General features: G+C 47.4%; 1 protein-coding gene across 1 annotated transcript in view; it reads right to left on the minus strand.

The window, feature by feature from the left end:
- The window catches only part of T265_06939 (hypothetical protein), a gene marked incomplete at both ends in the record, with an annotated part of 64501 nt that overhangs the window by 51684 nt on the left and 11065 nt on the right, over nucleotides 1–1752 (minus strand). The window contains one exon of the mRNA XM_009172342.1: nucleotides 715–812. Coding sequence (XP_009170606.1) covers nucleotides 715–812 — 98 coding nt within the window. The remainder of the gene's footprint in view (nucleotides 1–714; nucleotides 813–1752) is intronic.

The raw sequence follows: 1752 nt of genomic DNA on the forward strand, positions 1-1752 counted from the left end.
TGAAAGCAATTACCAGCAAACTCAGCTGCGCTGGTCATTGCCGTCTTCCTGGATGGGGACCCCGAGACGGGCCACATCAATGGCTAGAGACATTGTCAGATAGGGCCCAGTCGCCCCCTCAATGGCGCTCGTGCATCAAAGCTATTGCCTTCAATGGATAGCTCCTTTTCCAACCCCCTCGCCACTTGACAGCCCACTGACACCACATTGGATTTATGCACCAATTTATCAGCTCCCGTCTGCAATGCGGAGCTACCTACCCCTCCCCGCCCCCCGGTGAACGAAATCGCGGCAGCTACAACCACAGTAAGACGAGTACGCGGTTATTACAGCTGACTTTCCTGCTCAATTGGCTGTCATCAATGAAAAAAAGCAGTTTGTTAAAACGTTCAAGTGATTTACACCATAAAAGTCAATTTGTATATGATAGTGAAGAACCACTATGACTGGCGCGCATCTGAAATTTCCAGGTCACGTTTTAACCACCCTCTGTGTTGTTCGATTTGGAACACACGTTAGAAATCAGGAAGCGTTAAGTCTCACGTGACTGAGATCAATTGACTCTGAAAATGAAGGGTATGGCCACTAGCACTTTAACCTCATCGATTGTGTAGTGGAACCGGTGCTGCATACGCGAATTGAATTAGTGGAAAGACGAGATAAAATCCGAGCTATTGCAGAGTAGGCTAAAAGCAGCCACGCCATTCGACATACCTGACCAATCGGACTTGATTCAGAGCTTCACTGAGCTTTTCACGGACCACATCGTGACAACAAACAGCCTCAAAAAAGATTGACGATTTTTTGGATACCTGTGTGGACGGAGAAGGGTAGAAGAGATGAAACGCGGTGAATGAACTACGCTACATCCGTGACAGTACTGTCTTGATTGCACCTCATTCACAGCCATGACTGCATCTGCTGCCGGACATAAGATCGAGCTAAGTCACAACTACGACCACTCTACAATAGCCATGCTTAGATTAAGTCACCACGATTAAGGGGTATTCAAAAAAATCGTTCGGCTGTAACACCTTTTCGGTGCCTAGCCCATCCGAAGAAGCATGAGGGCGGGCATACTGCCACGTTGTCCAAGCCTATACAGGAGAAGTCTAGATGTAGGGTTCGAACCACGGACCTTCCGATCAGTAGATTCGCGCTCTAACCACTGAGCGTGTAGCCACCCACATCGTGAGCCAGTGAGCGACTGGGAGCCGAAAGGTCAAGTATGCTGGGTGACTGGGTGGCTACAGGCCATTTCACTTTCAAGGAGCAGTTATGGCCTCTCTAGAAGGAAGCCTCTCTTCGGATGATGACCATCATTCGGAATGGTCGCAACGGGTCTTGAAAAATTCAGATAAGTTGTGGAAGCGTACCGAAACAGCCAACGAAACCAGCACATATGACTATTTTCGTCGTTTCATCACATCAGTATACGGTTCGTGCGATGTCTGCAATCTCAGTTGCCACGAGAAACCAGGTTTTTCAGTTGCCCAAGGGGCACCTGGTCAAGTCAATTATGATGTTTACATCTCGTTTTCCAGAGCATGCCCAAACTCATTACAACAAGAGCGCATTCCACAACATATAGATACTGGTAACACAATTAGCCTGAAAATCATTCGCAAAAATAAATCCCACTAGATTATGTGCAAATTCAAATAGTTTCGACATCACATTTCAAATGGAGTGTGCTGCAACGAAAGCACTCTTCCGCTCGGCTTCCCAAGGAGACCGTTAGCGTGATCACAC

The sequence above is a fragment of the Opisthorchis viverrini genome (assembly GCF_000715545.1).
Source record: "Opisthorchis viverrini unplaced genomic scaffold opera_v5_152, whole genome shotgun sequence".
Lineage (NCBI taxonomy): Eukaryota > Metazoa > Platyhelminthes > Trematoda > Opisthorchiida > Opisthorchiidae > Opisthorchis > Opisthorchis viverrini.